General features: G+C 42.6%; 1 protein-coding gene across 1 annotated transcript; it reads right to left on the bottom strand.

Annotated features, from left to right (window-relative positions):
- Positions 1-245: 245 nt before the first annotated feature.
- On the bottom strand, positions 246-9,550 carry LOC106601350 (phenylalanine--tRNA ligase alpha subunit). Its single transcript, XM_014193503.2, has 13 exons — positions 9,349-9,550; positions 7,244-7,381; positions 6,943-7,041; positions 6,533-6,651; positions 5,534-5,626; positions 4,828-4,956; positions 4,593-4,708; positions 4,289-4,373; positions 3,923-4,022; positions 3,604-3,772; positions 2,901-2,978; positions 2,631-2,745; positions 246-954 (listed from the first exon to the last, which is right to left on the bottom strand). Exons 1-13 carry the CDS (start codon positions 9,493-9,495, stop codon positions 849-851), a joined length of 1,494 nt encoding a protein of 497 aa, XP_014048978.1. The 5' UTR covers positions 9,496-9,550; the 3' UTR covers positions 246-848.
- Between the last annotated feature and the right edge of the window lie 6,176 nt (positions 9,551-15,726).

The following is a 15,726-nucleotide window of genomic DNA, read 5'->3' on the forward strand; positions in this document are numbered from 1 at the left end:
TGAAGGTGATTTGTAATTCCACCTTCACTGGAATGACACAAATAACTCCTAAATCCTCTGGGTTAAACCTTGGCACACATCATTCAACACACCAATCCACGTTACGCACCAGCCACAACAAGATTGAGGAAAACAAGAATGTTCTTCTGACAGGTTTAAAACCGGACCTGGCACAGCCAGAATAGAATAACAAAAACTCAGCATCACCAATGGTGATTACATTAGACTGACGACGTATATCGTGCTACTTTCAAACATCTTTATTTGACTATTTCTAATTTGTCTCATGAACTGAGTGGACCCAGCACAGAGTTGGTTGGTTTTGTATGGAAGGCTAAAGGGCTTCAAGTTAGCATCTTTACTGTACAAGCATTTCATTACATAGGAGCTCAAAGGTAGCCGCTGTGCAGTTTTCTAACATTTCAATTAAAAAACAGACTCACTGGTGAAGTTCCTTATGCTCTGATGTAGTGCACACATCAGCAGAGAACACAGTACTAGCACTACCCCTCAGCACATGCATAGATGCTGATTAGGACCAATGATGAGTTATAACTGTTTCATGAATTAGGTTTAAAGTATAATATGTGTATCACGTGGCTAAACAGCAGCAATAATCCAGCTAGAATCCCAGACAAGCTATAAGGAGAAAAGTAAGTCCTCATTCCCTCCCTCTCAAACAGACAGATCTGTCTCTCTGGCAGTCTCTGGCCAGGGTAGATTAAGGGTTCGTGGAATTGTTCAATGTTCATATGGTTACTAATGAGCAAAGGGGTCCTGATGACAAGGGCCTTGGATGGGATGTGTATGGTAATGTGAGCCTGTCCAAGTGGAAGCCTGAACAGAATCTAAGAGTCCAGTCGACACACAGGGCTGTCGTAGACCATCTGTAGGTTGACCTTGTGTCCCACCAGCTCACGGATGTTGTTGATGCCATACTTGATCATGGTGGGCCTGAAGGAGACAGAGAAGGGCAGAGGAAAGAGTGTCAGGAAGATGACATAGTACATTATAAGGAGAGGTGGAAGACAGCAAAGAGAAAGGGAGGACAAACAGGTGATAGAGACAAAGGTCTGTATGGACAGAGGGGATGGAGGAGAGGGATTACACAGAGTAGATGATATGGTCCTTCCCAGCTCACTAACTATAGCCATTAGCAGTGATTGTTCTCATAGATACAAGGCCTCTCTGTCACCAGGGTTCAAGCACCCGCAGTAGAGCACAAATATATCTAAATGGTCAGTTCTGACCTGCATCTGAGGAAACCATTATTTTAGGCTCATTAGGCGATATGGTGTTTTATGCTCATTGCTCAGATTTAACAATCCAGAAGTAAACATGTCAACATGTGGGCCAACAGACTGGTGGTGTGTGCTGGAAGCATGGCTGCACATCTGGGGACATGACCACACTATTGTCCACCTTTAACCCCTCTATGGGAAATCACACTGGGATTACAGGCATAACATTGTATATTTTCACATTATGGACACATTTTCCTATTGAAATCCCATGTCCCATTCAAGTACACTAACAGTTGAGACTGTGCATCTGGTTATGAGAGAGTTAAGGTCAGGGTAAGGGATATGGAGCTGATGTGAGTCAATTCCAGTGAGATAGCTGGCTTAAGAGTGGGTAGTGATGGGGGGATAGATACAGTTATATATTGCGATATTATTTTTGAATGACATTATATCGATATCTAAGTTTATTTGTAATTAATAATAAATAAATGGTTTTGCTACTCTAGGTAGCATTAGCTAGCACTAGTTGGCTGTACCTGCCTATAGCTTGTTCTCCATCTTCTTTTTAAATAGTGAGCAAACATTTGTTCAGCACTTATTTCCCTGACTGATCAAAACTTGTTTACTCATGCTCTCGCTTGTCTCTCTGCAGCAGACATACACTGAATATAACAAACATTAAAAACACCTTCCTAATATTGAGTTGCACCCCCTTTTGCCCTCAGAACATAATCAATTCTACAAGGTGTCGAAAGCATGCCACAGGGATGCTGGCCCATGTTGACTTCAATGCTTTCCACAGTTGGGTCAAGATGGCTGGATGTCCTTTGGGTGGTGGACCATTCTTGATACACACAGGAAGCCATTGAGCATGAAAAAACCAGCAGCGTTGCTGTTCTTGACACACTCAAACCGGTGCGCCTGGCACCTACTACCATACCCCGTTTAAGGCACTTAAATCTTTTGTCTTGCCCATTCACCCTCTGAATGGTACACATACACAATCCATGTTGCAATTGTCTCAAGGCTTCAAAATCCTTTAACTTGTCTCCTTGAAATGGATTTAACAAGTGACATCAATAAGGGATCATAGCTTTCACCTGGATTCACACGGTTTGTCTATGTCATGGAAAGAGCAGGTGTTCCCAATGTTTTAGACAACATACTGTATCGGCACCTAAGTATGGTGATATCGTATCGTGAGGTCCCTGGCAATTCCCGGCCCTAGAGACAGGGGTCAGAGAGTGTTGAAGTGGGGTAGGCCAGGCAGAAGGGGTTGTGTATTGTAGGTCTTGTATTAGATAAATGTCGGTCAGTCAATTCCATTACATCAACAGGATCAGTTCTAGTTGTAGAGGATAATGTGTTTCTTTGTCATTGACTCACCTCTCCAGAGACAGCCCCCAGGCGATGACCGTCACCCCCTCAGGGAGCCCCATAGGCAGCAGCATCTCTGGCCTGAACATCCCAGAGTTGCCCACCTCCACCCACTTCTTCAGCCCTGGAGAGAGCAGGAATGGACAATTTAAGATGTGGATAGGACTGCGTTGTCTATGGGCTTTTGGGTTTGAGTGAGACAAAAGACCAAGGCTGAAACACACATATCACACAAACATGAGAAATGCCAGGGTTTGAAGATATTCACAAGAACTGTACCTTCATGATAGCTGAACACTTCCATGCTCGGCTCGGTGTATGGATTGTAGGCCGGTTTAAAGCGTAATTTTGTGATTCCTGGAGAAAATTGAAAATATATTTACTTTCTCAGAAATACTATATCTGACAGATAGAGAAACAAGCTCATGTTGTACTACAGGCATTAAGATGCATTAGAAGCCATTTCAGTACAGACAACTGAACCCACTGTAAAAAAAAGAAGAAAAAAGAACGAGGTACTGGAAGCAGGGTGGGGGTCAATTCCTATTTAATTTGAAATTCCAATTCAATTCTTGAATTCCCTCATTCATGAGAATGTACGTTGAATTACATTCACATTTTTTAAGTTATGGAATTGTAAAAACATTTAATCTTTGGAATTCAATTGGAATTCAATATTTTTACATTTCCCAGTTAATGGAATTAATGCATATAGTATAAAACATTTACTGTAGGATTTGTTTTTAATCATTTCAACCTGTATTCAGATATTTCCAGTATAGCTAGGCTGTCTGAACAGTGACATGATCAGCCTGAAAGCCTGAAGAAATGTAATTTCTAATTGGAATTTGTGGAATTGTTGGGGATAATATTGAATTATCTCTGAATTCAAAACTGACCTCGAATTTGAATTAAATTAAATTTCCTGGGAGAGAATTGAATGAGTGGAATTGACCCCAACCCTGACTAGTAGAGCCCTCACCTAGTTTATTGAAAAACTGATGAAGGATGCCCATGAGGTCACCCAGGGTAAGGCCATAGTCAGCCACCACTCCCTCAATCTGGTGAAACTCTGCCAAGTGGGTGGCATCCAGAGTTTCATTACGGAATACTCTGTCGATGGAGAAGTACTTGACAGGGGTAAAATTTTCCTGGTAGAAAGAAAGGAACATTTGAAACGGTTACAGAGGAGTTGCTCAATTGCTGCACAGTTAGAATGTAACATCACCCTCATGCAATTGATTTCTAATTAATTTTAGTAAATACTAAGACAGCATGAACAAATGTAGATAGTGGGTTACCTGCTGAGCGAGTTTATACAGCATGCGAGCGCTGACTGCTGTGGTGTGAGTACGGAGGATGTTCTTCTGAGCCTCCTCAATCTTCCAGTCATACTTGTACCTGTCAAACACAGACATCATTAAAAATAGAACATGTTGGGCCTCCCGAGTGGCGCAGCGGTCTAAGCCACTAGAGATCCTGGTTCGAGTCCAGGCTCTGTCGCAGCCGGCCGCGACCGGGAGACCCATGGGGCGGCGCACAATTGGACAGGCTCAGAAAAAGGTGTTCATATTTAATTTTTTATAAAAAAATAAAACATGATGTGGTCATGGTGAGTGTGTGTGTAAGTCCATGCGTATGCATTTGTGTGGAAGATTAGCTCTCACCCCTGTGATCCAAAGCCTCCCTCTGAATGGACCTTCCTCACTCTCTCCAGGTAGTCCTGGGGAAACTCATGGGCCTGAGCCGGGTCTGAGAAATATAATAATAGGAGGGGCCACAGTTACCGGTAAATTAAATGGAAATAATACTGATGGTACATGAGGAAAACAGATGAGTTCTATCTAATGGAAATCTAGAGTCTGTTTAGCTAGGGAAACCAGATATCCCTTTCAGCGTATCATCAATAATGCACCATTTTATCTTATCTGGGCATCAAGTCCAGACACACAGAGACACCCAGTCGCTCACCAGACAGGAAGAAGGTGTCGTGTTGGTCTCTGGCAGGATGCTGCTGGGGCTGAAACAGGGAGTCAAAGTTCCAGAAGGAGCTCTCAATGAAGTTGTTGGTGGGCATCTCAGTGAAGCTGAAGGAGACAGGAGTGAGTACACACAGGTCTTAGACCTTAAGTCTTACCATACATTAGTTACATAGGGTATACTGATGGTCTCCTTGCAAGGGCAGAATAGAGGATAGGCGACTGACCCCATCTCCAGGAAGATCTGTCTGAACTGCGTGCGGACCTTCATGAGCGGATGCAGGTGGCCACAGTCTGGGGCCACACCCATGGCCTCAAAGTTATAAGGCTTGAACTTCTTCTCCTTCCAGCTCCCACTGTCTCAGACCAGAGATAGGTCAATTTGGAGGAGAACATATAATATGTTCTAGAGAACATCAAATGAATGAGTGTATATGGCCAAACACAAGCAAAGTCTGTGTGCAGATAAAACGTGGAGGCAAATAAACAAAAACACAATTTTTGGGACACCTGAATACAGTTCTGTGCCAAATCCCCTCATGTGATACTGCAGACCAGGTGCATTTTCATTCATCTATTTTGGAGTACGAGAACTAACAAATTGTTTCAGACAATCACATGAAAACCAGGCTTGGTCAAGAGATCACCTGCATTTTGAGAGAGACTGTAGTTTCCAGGTAAAAACAAAACTAATTGGATCATGTGCGGTACCTAATGAAAACACTGCCAATTTGACTAGAACATGCAGTGATATGAATATAAATGACACAGACATCACTGTGAGAGAATGAACGACTTCATACATTTGCCTTAGGACAGGGTACTCAGCAGCAGCATGCAGGTTAGAGATACAGAATGAGGAATCCCTCATCCATCATAGCAATCATAGAGCGACCATGACAAAGTTGACAGGAAAAGCAGAGCAGGATTCACCTAGCGATCATCTCTGGGGTGAGCTCTGTCTCCTGCTTGGTGATGGTGGTGCTGAAACAGCTGCCCTTTGTGATCCAATAGGACTTGACCGTCCTAAAATTCACAGAAATAAATACAATCATTCTCATTCAAACTGCATAAATATGGTCATTTGAAAGTGTTATATCACATGAGTCACAAAGGCCACAAGAGGTGTTATCTTGGGGAACATTGGAGATTGGGAACATGTGGTGGTGGTGAGGGCCTGGGACACTATTTAGCAAATAGGAAGTAGACAATTAACAATCTGTTGCTCAATGCGTCTAAACTCTGGACGCGTGGAACGTCGCAGGGTTGAGTTCTCATACTGCTGTTCATTTATGATATTAAAATTGAACAAAGCCTGGTGCTGGAAGCATGCCATTTAGGGCACAGACAGACAGAGACAAATGAAAAACAGAGAGAGCTAACTCAGGGAACAATGGCCTGAGCTAGCAATGGAGCCAACAGTCTCACCAGGTACAGTATTAACCTCACCACTGGGATCCTGACTGACTGGACCCAGAAAAGTACTTGTGGTCCTTTAGCTGGTGCATTCATTTAGTAATAATGTATATAAACACAATGTTAGGATATTCATATCATTGGGTGAACTAGACATCTCGACTCAGACAAGGCGACAACATTGACTCACATCTGATCTGTGAATATTATTTAAGTAGGATGTAACTATGATATAAGACATCATTTATATTCTAATCCAAACCTGCATTTCTCAGCTGTTATTCAACTAAAGACTTAGGGGTCAACAAGTCAGAGAACATCATCAGCATGAGACTATGCTGAGGCTAGTTGTGACTGGGGCATCCTGAACATGCCTGGATTCCAGATGATTGAACACTGTTGTACTGCTGAATGGCATCTATTGCCATCTACTGGTAGATATCAGTTAGGAATATACTTAACATTTCACAAACGTTTTCACAGTTGTCAAATATTATCAACCGGTCTGATTCTTACACTTCAGAGAGCAGTTTGCGTTTCTTCAGCTCATTCTTCTCCTTCTCCTCCAGTTGAGACGCCTGGCCTTTCTGTACCAGGAGCAACTTGTCCCTCACCAAGTCTTCTAAGCTCTCCACCTGGGCGCGCGCGCGCGCGCGCACGCACGCACGCACGCACGCACGCACGCACGCACACACACACACACACACACACACACACACACACACACACACACACACACACACACACACACACACACACACACACACACACACACACACACACACACACACACACACACACACACACACACACACACACACACACACAAAATTGATGTTTGTGTGTCATACTTATTTTCTCCATTATAAAGCAACACTCACACTCAATCACAAAGCACACCAAGTCAGATGTGAAGATAAACTCACAGTCTTGAAGATCCTGGGGCCGCCCTCGTGGCCCTTGTCCAGACGGATCCACTTGTTGGACATGGCCTTGCTGAAACCCACCTTTCCAAAGGCTAGTTTCTACACAGAAATAGAGACAAAACAATCTGTAAACACTGCCCCAATGCTCCAAGTAGAGAGCATATATTGCTATGACCCAAAATCACAATGTAAAGATCAACTTTAATTAAATTCTTTATTTTTCAGCCAGATGTTTTTCATCCAAATAAACATAACATCATGGTACATATTATTTGTCCAGGCACCCTGCAGGTCCTCTCACCATGAGCTGGCTCTGAGGCATCCCTTCCTTTGGGATGGAGCTGACGACTCTGGCCTCATGGCTGCCCTGCTCGGCTATCTCACAGCCTTCCCCAGTCAGCTCCCAGTGCTTTGCGGAGCGCTGCTCAGCTGAGATCACCTGCGGAGGAAAACAAACAACCATGATCAGAATCCTAATGGAGCCTTGAGGCAGAGGACCACACATTGGTCATCTTCTCAAGGTCTGATTGGTGTACACATCATGAATTAGCCATCACTGCACATTATACGTTTACCATGGGCTCATTTTTAGATCCAGTGACAATAACAGCTCCCAATTTATTGACTCGGTCTAATTTCTCAAAGTTGACATTTTGGTATTTCGTATTTTATTAGGATCCCCATTAGCTGTTGCAAAAGCAGCAGCTACTCTTCCTGGGGTCCACACAAAACAGAATGACATAATACAGAACATCAATAGACAAGAAAATAACTACATACATTTTTTTTAAAGGCACACATAGCCTACATATCAATGCACACACAAACTATCTAGGTCCAATAGGGGAGAGGCGTTGTGCCGCGAGGTGTTGCTTTATCTGTTTTTTGAAACCAGGTTTGCTGTTTATTTGAGCAATATGAGATGGAAGGAAGCTCCATGCAATAAGGGCTCTATATAATACTATACGCTTTCTTGAATTTGTTCTGGATTTGGGGACTATGAAATGACCCCTGGTGGCATGTCTGGTGGGATAAGTGTGTGTGTCAGAGCTGTGTGTAAGTTGACTTTGCAAACAATTTGGGATTTTCAACACATTCATGTTTTTTTATAAAAAGAAGTGATGCAGTCAGTCTCTCCTTAACTCTTAGCCAAGAGAGACTGGCATGCATAGTATTTATATCAGCCCTCTGATTACAATTAAGAGCAAAACGTGCCGCTCTGTTCTGGGCCAAATGCAGCTTAACTAGGCTTTTCCTTGTTGCACTGGACCACACGACTTGACAATAATCAAGATTAGACAAAACTAAAGCCTACAGAACTTGCTTTTTGGAGTGTGGTGTCACAAAAGCAGAGCATATCTTTATTACATCTAGACTTCTCCCCATCTTTACAACCATTGAATCTATATGTTTTGACCATGCCAGTTTACAATCTAAGGTAACGCCAAATAATTTAGTCTCCTCAACTTGTTCAACAGCCACACCATTCATTAGCAGATTCAGCTGAGGTCTAGCACTGAAGGAATGATTTGTACCAAATACAATGCTCTTAGTTTTAGAGATGTTCAGGACCAGTTTATTACTGGCCACCCATTCCAAAACAGCCTGCAACTCTTCATTAAGGGCTTCAGCGACTTCATTAACTGTGGTTTCTGATGTGTATATGATTGAATCATCAGCATACATGGACACACATGCTTTGTTTAATGCAAGTGGCAGGTCATTGGTAAAAATAGAAAAAAGGAGCGGGCCTAGAGAGCTGCCCTGCGGTACACCACACTTTACATGTTTGACATTAGAGATGCTTCCATTAATTACCATCCTATACAAGTAGTAGCTAGCTAGGTGTATCAGACGTTGGTAGATTACCTTAATGACGATTCAATAAAAGCTAATATTGAAAATGTCTAACAGTTTTTGTTTTTAGTCAAGTTTGCTGACTAGCAGTGCAGTTGAACAATCAGACTGAACAGTCACCATTGCCTTGGATTGTAGTGACCATTGCATTGTTGGATTGTTCTGTGTGTCTTGACAGGGATGCAAGTCTGTGTAATAGCATTGTCAATATATTCAATAAGAGAAGCTAAATTATGTATTTATTCATGGTCTACAATTATTTATTCTTCACAATAGAAGGTTGCTAACTAGCTGGCTAACATAATCCCGTTTACGTCCCTATTGCATCACTTTCCTATCCAATTGCCCATCATCATAGGATGAACAGAAAAATGCTATAAGTACACACTTGACGCCCAAACCGATATTTATTTACAGAATTTATTAAAATTAGGTTAGGGTAATGGTCAGTTTTAGGTTTTTGCTAGTCGGTTTAAGCATCTGTGTCCGCCGAATGAACATAGTGGACGGTCGCTTGACTTCCGCTTCAACATGAGCAGGTAAACTCACATCACCAAGTGCCTGTAGGCTCTTCACAGCCCCGACGATAGCTTGGTGGTCCACCCCAAGACTGGTCGCAACATCCTGACTGTCGAGACCACCGTCCACCTTTTCCACCCGCCGAAGAAGCGTTTCTACAAGACCAGTGTCAGCCATGCTTGTCACAGCGAAGCCGAAAAGAGACCGGTAGTGAGCTCAGTATTGGATATGTCGAAAGTACTGGAATACAAGAGCCAGAATTATTGAAATACCGTAAACTCATCAGAAAAAGCGAAAATTAATACCTGAATTGACATCTTGATGAATTAAAAAAAATCCACTACACATTTGATTTATCCCATGCATTGCATGCAATGTACTGACAGTGACTGAATTGCGACTGAGGATGAGAATGATTAGCACTTCACATGAATGGATATAGTTGAATGACTGAACTGATATATCTTGGAAATATTGTGCTTGCTATAGGTAGGTGAAGTTTAAATGGATGTAAGATCATACAGTTGCAATTCTGTTTTTCGGAATGGCTCTCAACACCAGAATTGTCCCACGAAAGGGGGCTACGTGTTTGCCTATAACTGGAACGAATATTTCAATAGAAATATAATACCATTTTACTTTAAACAAAAGCAAATTACTACACATCTTCCTTGTTGGGAGATTCAAGAAGGACTAATAGAAACAGACACGGAAATCCAGATGGATAGCAGTACCAAATATAAAATAATGTAAATGTCAAGTGTTGGTCCCATGTGTCATGAGCTGAAATTAAAGTTCCCAGAAATGTTCCATAGAGAGAAAAAGCTTATTTCTCTCACATTTTGTATACAAACTTGTTTACATCCCTGTTAGTGAGCATTTCTCCTTTGCCAAGATAATCCATTTACCTGACAGGTGTGGCATACCAAGAAGCTGATTAAAACACATGATCATTACACAGGTGCACCTTGTGCTGGGGACAATAATAGGCCACTCTAAAATGTGCAGTTTTGTCACACAACATAATGCCACAGATGTCTCAAGTTTTGAGGGAGCGTGCAATTGGCTTGCTGAGTGCAGGAATGTCCACCAGAGCTGTTAACAGGATGTTCATTTCTCTACCATAAGCCGCCTCCAACGTCATTTTCGAAAATTTGGCAGTACATCCAAACGGCCACACAACTGCAGCCCAACAACTCCACATCCGGCTTCTTCACCTGCGGGATTGTCTGAGGCCAGCCACCCGGACAGCTGATGAAACTGTGGGTTTGCACGACTGATAAGGTAAGCTCATCAGGTAAGCTCATCTGCATGCTCATCGTCCTCAACAGGGTCTTGACCTGACTCCAGTTTGGTGTCGTAACTGACTTCAGTGTTCAAATGCTGACCTTTGATGGCCACTGGCACGCTGGAGAAGTGTGCTCTTCACGGATGAATCCCAGGTTCAACTGTACCGGGCAGATGGCAGATAGCGTTATGTGGGCGGGCAGTTTGCTTATGTCAACGTTGTGAATAGAGTGCCCCATGGTGGCGGTGGGGCTATAATATGGGCAGGCATAAGCTATGTACAATGAACACAATTGATGGCAATTTGAATGCAAAGAGACATCGTGGTGAGATCCTGAGGCCCATTTTTGTGCCATTCATCCGCCGCCATCACCTCATGTTTCAGCATGATATGCACAGCTCCATGTTGCAAGGATCTGTACATAATTCCTGGAAGCTGAAAATGTCTCAGTTCTTCCATGGCCTGCACACTCACCAGACACTTTTTCCCATTGAGCATGTTTTGGATACTCTGGATCGACGTGTAAGAAAGCATATTCCAGTTCCCACAAATATCCAGCAATTTCACACAAACATTCAAAAGGAGTGGGACAACATTCCACAGGCCTGATCAACTCTATGCGAAGGAGATGTGTCATGCTGCATGAGGCAAATGTTGGTCACAGCAGATACTGAATAGTTATCTAATCCAAGCCCCTACTTTTTCTTTTGTTGGCATCTGTGACCAACAGATCAGTCATGTGAAATCCATAGATATAGGGCCTAATGAATTTATTTCAATTGTCTGATTTTCTTATATGAACTGTAACTCAGTAAAATCTTTTAAATGGTTGCATGTTGCGTTTATATTTTTGTTCAGTGTATACTTGGCTCAATTGATTGTAATACGTCTATGCAGAAAGAAAGCTGTGCGTTCATCACTAAAAGCAGTATATACAGTGCATTCGGAAAGTATTCAGACCCCTTAACTTTTTCCACATTTAGTTACGTTACAGCCTTATTCTAAAAAGGATTAGATAGTTATTTTTTCCTCATCAATCTACACACAATACCCCATAATGACAAAGTAAAAACAGGTTTGGACATTTTTGCAAATGTATTAAAATCTAAAACTTAAATATGACCTTTACATAAGTGTTCAGACCCTTTACTCAGTACTTTATTGAAACACCTTTGGCAGCAATTACAGCCTCCAGTCTTCTTGGGTATGACGTTTCTCCTATTCTTCTGTGCAGATCCTCTCAAGCTCTGTCAGGTTGGATGGGGAGCGTCGCTGCACAGCTATTTTCAGGTCTCTCCAGAGATGTTCAATCGGGCTCCAGTCCGGGCTCTGGCTGGGCCACTCAAGGACGTTCAGAGACGTGTCCCAAAGACACTCCTGCGTTGTCTTGGTTGTGTGCTTAGGGTTGTTGTCCTGCTGGAAGGTGAGCCTTCGTCCCAGTCTGAGGTCCTGAGCGCTCTGGAGCAGGTTTTCATCAAAGCTCTCTCTGTACTTTGCTCCGTTCATCTTTGCCTTGTTTCTGACTAGTCTCCCAGTCCCTGCCGTTGAAAACATCCCCACAGCATGATTCTGCCACCACCATGCTTCACCGTAGGGATGGTGCCAGGTTTCCTCCAGACGTTACGCTTGGCATTCAGGCCAAAGAGTTCAATCTTAGTTTAATCAGAACAGAGAATCTTGTTTCTCATGGTCAGAGGACTTTAGGTGCCTTTTGGCAAACTGTCATGGTTCCTTACTGTAAGGTGAACGTCTAGCAACCCAAAAGTTCCAAATTAGAATCTCATCACGGAATAACTTTAGCATTTTAGCTAATTAGCAACTTTTCAACTACTTTTTAGCTACTTTGCAACTATTTAGCATGTTAGCTAACCCTTCAACAATAGAAAACATCTGCGAACGCTGTTAGCTTGATGTTGACCGTGAACGTTTGCTAACGTTAGCTAACAGTTTGAAAAGGTATTCTCCCGGACTCATCTCCAATCCCATCAAAAGCAACTGCTAGTAGGGGAAGCAGTGCTTCAATAAGATGGGGACCAAAATCAATTTGAAAAATCCACAATTGCTCTAGCTGCAGCAAGCACAGCTGCTCTTCTTGCCGCATCCATATCAGTTTTTCCAATAACTAACAGAAATGGAACATTCAACAAGCTCTGTTGAAAACAAACATAGTTAGCTGCGAGGGTTTGCAAATGAAAGCCTTGTTAAATGCACCTCTAGTTTTCCATACCTACAGCTGAGAAGATCGTCCAAAACATGCTCAGGAAGCTAGAGCACCTGTTTGGCACTACTAAACTCCTGACTGACAAACTAAACACAGGTGACACACACCTGCTCAACACCATTACTGCTGAGATCACAGCTAAAGTTAAGAATGTGTTTAAGGGTCCCAGCAGTCTCAATGTAACAGTCAGCACTACCCTCAGACTCTTATCGGAGGCTACTAGGAATAGGACTCCAACAGAAGAGGACTGCTGGTTCACTCAGACACTGTGAGGTGCAATGTCTCTCTCTTGCACATTCAGATATACGATGACACCCAAAAAAACTAAATCATAGACTTGCATGACTGGCAGCTCATTGATTGTGTTGTGACCAAGGCAGGTTTTAGAATTTGTAACTTCTGTCAATAAGAGACTGTTGGTACACCGGGGAAACAAACTAGTCCTTCAAGATATGGTTTTAGTGATACCAGATATTGGTATTAACTATGAGTTTGTCCTCAAATACATATTCTGCAGATTTGTAGGGAGGATCTACCCTGAAGCACAGATCATAGACCAAAAGCTCTTCACTCTGTAACAAGCTGTAGTTGAACACCTGCTTACCTTGGTTCTGGGCTTCGTGTCAAGAGATCATATGAGCAGAGCATTTGTGAGATCTGACAAAACTGTATCACCAGATTCATTGCACAAATGACAAGAAGCCTGGCATGCTGTACGACGATTATACAAAGTTGTTCCCCCCAGAAAATAGCCCGAAAATCGAGACCTTTATAGCAGACATAGAACGGTGTTTGGTGGTGGCAGACATGATCACCCTGACAGTCCAGCGTTTTTCCAAGCTTCCTCCGACTCCATCGAAAGACATCAAGACGGAGCAGGTAATTCCTGATGTGGTGGTGGTAGCAGAGCCATCTCCACTCCACCATCTGAAGGTACGAACACTTAGCTGGCATCCCACCGTGGCTCCTCGAGACTGACAGTCAGTGCTGAAGCAGAAAGAGAGGGGCAGAGAGAGACATCCAGATCAGCTCAAATTGGGGTAAGCAGAGTATGCTGACCACAAATGGAAAGGCCTTCTGGTTAGGCTGTAAATGGTATTAATCAAATCAAACATTTTGACATGTAATGCCATTGCTTTTCTGCTTTCAGTGGGCTGTGGCACAAACAATTTCCACAGACAACTCTAATGAGGAATCAGTTGATAAACTGTGTCTTTCCTTTTTGTATCGATACACATTTTAACACTTCATCAAGAACCCGATATGTAGATTCATCCAATCTGTTTGACACTTAATGTAATGTCATTTGTAGGAGTTGGTCGCAAACCAAAGAGCTGGATCATATGCTGCTGTCCCAGCTTTGTAAGGGCAATGAGCTGTTGTTATCCTGGTTTCTGATGAAATTGTCAGAGCATGACACTTCATCACAATCCACCACATGTTCACCTCATTCAGGCTACATCTGAACAGGGTTGGGGAGTAACGGATTATATGTAATCCTTTATATGTAAGAGATTACAAAAAACGGTAACTGTAATCTGTTACGTTACCAGCAAAAATATTAGAATCAGATTACAGATACTTTTTAAAAACTAGATGATTACTTTGAGGATTACTTTTAAATTCAGAAAGGATGTTTGCGAAAAAAAATCTTTGACACTTCTCTGTTTTCTCAATGACATTCAAATCAAATTTAAGTTTGTTCCACCTAAGCGAGTCTGACCACAAGTCAGAGAGGACTATGATGACACACCAAATGTGTTTAATGGATCGTGGGAAAAGAGCAGGAATTGGCTTTTGTAGGCTACAGTCCAAGCTATGTCTTCCAATGGTGTGACTGCTGTCGGCATCCAAAGATTATCCAATTTGAATAAACGCTTGGAGGTAAGGATGACAGCAGTGGTGTAGTCTAAGGGGATACGGATATCAACATAGCTCATTGATGTGAATCACACTGCTGCTCTCTCATTTCTCTATTTGCGCCTTACTGATTTTGGTTGCTGTGGATGGGTGTTCACAAATTGAAATGTGTATTTGAACCCAATAATGGTTGAATTCAAATGGTCAAGCTGCCTATCAATCATTATTTTTGAAACCAGTGGACGGCCAGTGAAAAATGTGCTCTTGCAACAGCTGCATAGTGCGGATCCCAGCCTATGGAATAAATCTCAACCTCAAGCTCAATCTAATTCATGCAGATAAAAAAATAATAATAATAATCCATAGGCCTAATGGACACATGCTCAAACTCACACATTTTTGATAGGCTTAAAGGGGCTGTCTGTAATTGCAACTTGCATTTTTTGACTTATATATGTATATATATATATATACACTGCTCAAAAAAATAAAAGGGAACACTTAAACAACACAATGTAACTCCAAGTCAATCACACTTCTGTGAAATCAAACTGTCCACTTAGGAAGCAACACTGATTGACAATAAATTTCACATGCTGTTGTGCAAATGGAATAGACAACAGGTGGAAATTATAGGCAATTAGCAAGACACCCCCAATAAAGGAGTGGTTCTGCAGGTGGGGACCACAGACCACTTCTCAGTTCCTATGCTTCCTGGCTGATGTTTTGGTCACTTTTGAATGCTGGCGGTGCTTTCACTCATGTGGTAGCATGAGACGGAGTCTACAACCCACACAAGTGGCTCATGTAGTGCAGCTCATCCAGGATGGCACATCAATGCGAGCTGTGGCAAGAAGGTTTGCTGTGTCTGTCAGCGTAGTGTCCAGAGCATGGAGGCGCTACCAGGAGACAGGCCAGTACATCAGGAGACGTGGAGGAGGCCGTAGGAGGGCAACAACCCAGCAGCAGGACCGCTACCTCTGCCTTTGTGCAAGGAGGAGCAGGAGAAGCACTGCCAGAGCCCTGCAAAATGACCTCC

This window comes from Salmo salar, chromosome 03 (assembly GCF_965601325.2).
Source record: "Salmo salar chromosome 03, fSalSal1, whole genome shotgun sequence".
Classification (NCBI taxonomy): Eukaryota; Metazoa; Chordata; class Actinopteri; order Salmoniformes; family Salmonidae; genus Salmo; species Salmo salar.

Excerpts from the sequence above, each read along its gene's own strand:
- LOC106601350 (XM_014193503.2), bottom strand. The coding sequence starts at position 9,495 with ATGGCTGACACTGGTCTTGTAGAAACGCTTCTTCGGCGGGTGGAAAAG. Across the intron at positions 6,652-6,942 it reads GCCCCAGGATCTTCAAGACT|GTGGAGAGCTTAGAAGACTT; the intron begins GTGAGTTTATCT and ends GCGCGCGCCCAG. Across the intron at positions 4,709-4,827 it reads CAGATCTTCCTGGAGATGGG|CTTCACTGAGATGCCCACCA; the intron begins GTCAGTCGCCTA and ends TGTCTCCTTCAG.